Here is a 6000-nt window from a genome sequence, read left to right on the forward strand (position 1 = left end):
CAGGAGAGGGTTTTAGAAACCAGTAAGAGGAGTCAGGAAGTGAAATGGAGGCCAATGCCCAGACACGTGACGAGAGCAGGGCTTCAGGAGGATGGCCACACAGTACAGCTGTGAATATGGAACTTAGCTCCTGCCCCTCCACCTCCTGCCCCTGGGAAGTCTCTGCTCCCTCCTACCACCATGAGGGACACTAATGAGGACCCCCTTGAGTGCTAAGCTCCGGGCAGCCCATGACTGGCACAGCAAAACCCAGGTGGAAACCCTGCACAGGGCCAAGGAGAAAGGGAACTGACCTTGAACGAGTGACTTCGCCCCTGAGGCCCCAGTTCCTCCTCCATGTATTAATAGAATAGAACTCGATGATCTCTGTTACTATATGCCTGGCACCGGGCTATGGATTTTTACACACATTACTCCACTTAATCCTCCCCTGAATCCTATGAGGTAATTAATATTTCATCATCCTAATTATAAATGGGAAAATGGAACTCTAGAGAGTTGGATTAACTTGTTTAGGATTACACAGCAAGCAAGTAGTGGAGCTGGGATTTGAACCAAAGGCTGTCAGATTCTAGAACTTGAAATACTGTCAGGGGCGGATTAACCAGTAAGCAAGGTATGAACAGGCTTACAGTAAGCAAGGTACGCTCGGGCTTAATTGTGTTTACTTTCTAATCTGTAGTGCACAGTTTCACATGGGTGAAAAATGTGGTGAAAAATAGGTAAAATTGTGCTCTATAGATTAGTAAGTAAGCACAAGTAAACCCCTGCATACCTTACTTATTGGGTAATCCATCCCTGTATACGCTAGAACAGTTGTCAAAGTGTGGACCGCACACAACTGAGGGATTCTAAAACTCTTTCAGGGGATCCATAAAGTCTAAACTATTTTCATAACAATACTAAATATGATTTGCCTTTTCACTCCCATTCTTTCACGCTTATAGTGGAGTTTTCTGGTCATGACATGATATGTCCTGTTGCAACAGGTCAAATGCAGAAGCAGAAATGAGAATCCAGCCATCTCTGATTACACTGACTTAAGAGATTTGCAAAAATGTAATCCAATACCATGCTTCTCACCTATTTATTATAATTATTTCTTGGTTTGAGAAATACAGATATTTTTAAAATAAAAAAAAAAAGTTATTTAACAGATAAAATGTTTGTGATTATTATTTTTAATGGATTAATAAAATATTTAAAATACTTCTCATTTTTAATTTCCAATATATAAATATCAATAAGATAACCACATAAACAAAACTCTTTGGGATCCTCGATGACATCTAAGAATATGAAGAGGTTGAGACCAAACAATTGGAGAATTGCTTCTGTGGAGCGTATTGTAGTATGCTCCTTTTAAGGAGCCCTGGTGGAGCAAAGGTTAAGCACTCGGCTGCTAACCAAAAAGCCAGCGGTTTGAACCCACCAGTGGTTCCACGGGAGAACCTGGTGATATCGTCCCATGAAGATTACCAAAACCAAACCTGTTGCTGTTGAGTTGATTCCGACTCATAGCAACCCTATAGGACGGAAAACAACTGCCCCATAGGGTTTCCGAGGAGGAGCTGGTGAATTCAAACTGCCGACCTTTTGGTTAGCAGCTGAACACTAAACCACTATGCCACCAGGGCTCCCGCACAAAGATTAAAGCCTAGAAAACGCTATGGGGGCAGTTCTACTCTGTCCTGTGGGGTCGCTATGAGTTGGAATCGACTCAACGGCACACAATAACACTAACAAGCTGCTTTTGAAGATTTTGTGGTTATATGGACGGTGTTATTCTATTTTTTAAAATTTGGTGGTCGTAGGGTGGGGTGGAAATTTCTTCCCTTTTATTTCCCAAAATTTCAAGTATTTTCTCAAGAAAATACCTAACACTTTTCAGACAGTGCCATGACTTTAAATCAAAGCTTGACTTTTAAAATAAGTAGGTGCCCCACATGCTGCCTCTTACTCCTACTCTGCCTGCACTCGCCACACACCACGATAGCTCAGTTCTGGAAGGGTGGGTGGAAAACTGAAGACTATGGAGTGGTGTCAGAACCTTCGCCTTTCTTTCTGGGGCTTTGTGGATGGGGTAGAACCAAAGCAAAGCTGCTATCTCGGTGCTGGAGTTGAGGAAAGGACACTTCTCAGCACATGAGAGAACAGGGAAGATGTGGAAAGTGTGTGCTTAGCTAGGGGACATGTGCCCTTGAGGAGGTGATGTCCTCAGACGGAAGGAATCTCTTTTTTTTCATATTGTTTTCCACCAAATCTTACCTGTTCTTTAAAACCCACAAACTTTCCTAAGTTCTTCAAAAAAATATCAATCTCTTGTTTTTGGACATTATCATAACTCTTGAACTGTTTGTTTTCTTTTATTTAGCCCTTAGATATATTTTCTTAGAATTGTTCTTAAACAGCAATGAACATAATGTTTAGAACATAAACTTATCTTTCCCCCAAAACCTGCTCCACTTGTATTTGCTATAGCATAAACATTCAGCCAACAGTTCACCAAATCTGGCATCATCATACATTCCTCTATCTCTACTAAACTCCACTTATTTAATCCATTCAACAATCTCATCATTAATAATTCTATTTTACAAATGAGATGAGTGAAACTTAGAAAAAATAACTCACCCAATGTCACTCAGCTAGTAAATGATGAAGCATGAATTCAAATTTAGGTTGTATGAGTTCAGAGACCAAGCCCTTAACCAATACACTATACTATTTATTTTACATATCTAATAACTTGCACTATTAACAATAGCAACAGCACAATAGTAACAGCAGAAATAACAGTCAACATCCTCAAAAACAGCAAAACAAAAAACTACCATTTATTGAGTTTGTACTATGTTGTAGTCAGTTATTTAGGTACTTTATATGAACTGAGGAGTCCTGGTGTGCAGCGGTTACAGCACTCAGCTGCTAACCAAAAGATCGGTGGTTTGAACCCATCAGCTGCTCTGCGGGAGAAAGATGTGGCAGTCTGCTCCCTTAGAGATTACAGCCTTGGAAACCCTATGGGGCAGTTCTACTCTGTCATATAGGGTCACTATGTATTGTAATCGACAATGGGTGGGGGGAGGTAGGAGTTTATATGAATTTTCTCATTTAATCGACGTTATATCCACATGAGCTAATACTCTTTATCTTAATTTTATAAGTAAGGAAAATGAGGCCTATAGAAGTTAAGTTACTTGCTTGGGGTCACACAGTTGGTAAATAGTGGAGTGGGAATATAATTCAAGATCTGTCGTATTCCAAATCTCTGCTTCTCACCGCTTTGTTCCACTGCCTTATTATAACGAGAAAGTGAGGTCACGGTTGGTAAAGATCTTACAGTGGCAATATGACATACTCTTTGGAATCCAATAGATCTGGGTTTGAATCTCATTTCAAGCAGACAACCTGTATGATCCTAGCAACGTTATTAAATCTCCGCTATGAAACAGTGTTAACGAAGTTGTGGTGATTAAAGAGATTATGTATGTAAATTACAAATTTGTTTTTAGAATTTACCTAGCACATGACAGGTACTCAGGAAGCAAGGAAACTAAGGCTCAGAGAGACTAAGGGACATAACTCACCCAGGGTCACAAAGAGAGAGCTTTAGGTCAAGGACCCCCATCCAGGTCCTCAGACTTCAAATCCAGTGTTCTTTCCACTATACCACATCACCTCTTAAACAGGGGGCTTTATTAAATGATTCTTAGTTCCATTAGAGTTCTAGGTCAAATCCAATCTTTTACATCAGAATCAAGTCTCAGCCAGGATTAGAGAGATATTGTATATTGCACAGAAGAAAGTTATTATATATACCTGAACTGTTGCTATTATTGACGCATGATTTAAAATAGAAAAAATTAAGACATATCCTTAAAACCATAAATAACCACTGTTGTTGTTATTGCTGGGTGCTGTCAAGTAGATTCCAACTTACAGCCACCCCATGTGATAGAGTAGAACTGCATAGGGTTTTCTTGGGATGTAATCTTTACAGGAGCAGATCACCAGGTCTTTCTCCCACAGAGCTACTGTGTGGGTTTGAACTACCCACTTTTTTGGTTAGTAGCCAAGCACTCGACTGTTTGTGCCACAAGGGCTCCTTTAAATAACCACTAAGATGTATTAAATATTACTTGTTGACTCAAGAATTCTGCTTTTGGTAATTTAGTCTCAGGGAGTGGAGAAAACCTGTATAGATGAAAATATTCATTATAGTGTTCAAAAAATAATCATGAGAAATTAAAAAATGAAATATCATTCAGTAGGGGATTGTTAGGTAATTTGGGGGGATATACACTCAAAGGAATATTATACATCTATGTGGTGACTACGAAGACTATGCAGCTACAGGAAAGTCACTTGTGGAATAATATGAAGCGAAACCAGAATGATACAAAACAGTTCTATGCCATAGTGGTCACCAACCATGTTCTAGAAACTAAGAAACATATGAAAAGAGACTGGAAACATCTGGGTGGCTAAAAAATATCATGGGTGAATTTTTTCTCCTAATTTTGCACATTTTATGTAAGGTTATAATGGTTATTTTATAATTAAAAGATACAATGACAGAGTGCAATGATGCATTCGATTCCAAAAGTATTATATTGGGTATATCCGATAACGACAGCTACTGGAGAGGTGAAAAGAAAACAGATGGATGAAAGGTCCAGAGGGAGGTTCCGAGTCAATATGGCTTTCCTCCCTTAATTCATCTACTTGACTGATTACCCTGTGAAAACTCATGTCCAGACCAACTCTTGCCTCCGAGCAGTTGCAGAAAGAAGCATGATGCCTCCCTAAAACTGAGCAATAAACCCCATTTTATCTGGGACATTTCACTGCCATGAACACCAGACATTTTCGGGGTCGGGGCCATTTCCAGAGCTGGGTGGACTGTAAAAGCTCACCGCAAAAACCAAACCCGTTGCCATTGGGTCAGTTCTGATGCATGATGACCCCCGGTGTTAGAGATTAGAACTGCTCCGTGGGGTTTTCTTGGCTATAATCTTTACAGAAGTAGACCTCCAGGGCTTTCTTCTGTGGTGTAGGTTTGAACCGCCAACCTTTAGGTTAGTAGTCCAAATCCTTTTTCCAAAGGATCTACTGCCTTTAAATAGAAAGAGGTTATAGAATGGACCCTTAGAGAATATTGGATGATTAGGCAAAGAACACAAAATCTCTACTTAGCAACCTTTGATCCCAGAGGTGGTGATAGGGAGGAAGAGGATTATTTCCATATTCTTACCGGCGCTTTCCAGGCGTCCTCTCACTATTTCCAATCCCTTATTCACCACTTCTTTCAAGTATTCCAGGGACATTGGGAAGGCTGAGTTGTTCATCATCAGGATGCTGATCTCGTAGCTGCCATTTTTGCAGTTCTGAGTCACATGGGAGGCCCAGAACATCAGCCTGGGCTGGAAGAACAGCGACCACAAAACCAAGCCCAGCAGGGATGTCTTCATGACCTCGCTCACCTCTGAACCATTCTCCTTGTGCTCACTCAGTTTGCTCTGGGCTTCCAGGGAGGCAGGAACTCCAGCTGGATAGCCTCTCGCTGGGTCCCCCAGTCCACTGTTCCCCACGCTCCTATCTGGTCATGCCCCACTGCTCACGTGGCCCATGCAATACAGCCTGCCCGAAGCAATTAGCAGCTACATTATGGTAGGAGATAAACCAAAGTTCACTCTGTGTATTTGCTCACAGAAAGGGCAGAGCTATAAAACAGGGAGATTACCTGGAAAAAGAGGAACAGAGCAGTATATTATATACATAAAAAGCTTGGTAAAATGGAAAATAAAGGTTAAAGGGCTAAGGAGAGCACAAATATGATGGAGTATTTGTGCTTTGGTTTTAGCTGCACACCGAAATGGAATCTTAATTAGAAAGAGCCTATGTTTCGGTCCATTCGATCAACAAATAATCGAGATTTGACTATGTGTTGAGCATTGGCAAGACACATGTATGCCCCAGATACTAATGGGGAAGGCA

General features: G+C 40.8%; 1 protein-coding gene across 1 annotated transcript in view; it reads right to left on the bottom strand.

The window, feature by feature from the left end:
• Nucleotides 1-5474, bottom strand: part of GUCY2C (guanylate cyclase 2C) — a 102605-nt gene extending 97131 nt beyond the window's left edge. Inside the window, exon 1 of the mRNA XM_004387335.2 lies at nucleotides 5258-5474. Within this exon, the coding sequence (XP_004387392.1) occupies nucleotides 5258-5474 (217 nt within the window). The remainder of the gene's footprint in view (nucleotides 1-5257) is intronic.
• Nucleotides 5475-6000: the final 526 nt, after the last annotated feature.

This window comes from Trichechus manatus, unplaced genomic scaffold (genome assembly GCF_000243295.1).
Source record: "Trichechus manatus latirostris isolate Lorelei unplaced genomic scaffold, TriManLat1.0 scaffold00184, whole genome shotgun sequence".
Classification (NCBI taxonomy): Eukaryota; Metazoa; Chordata; class Mammalia; order Sirenia; family Trichechidae; genus Trichechus; species Trichechus manatus.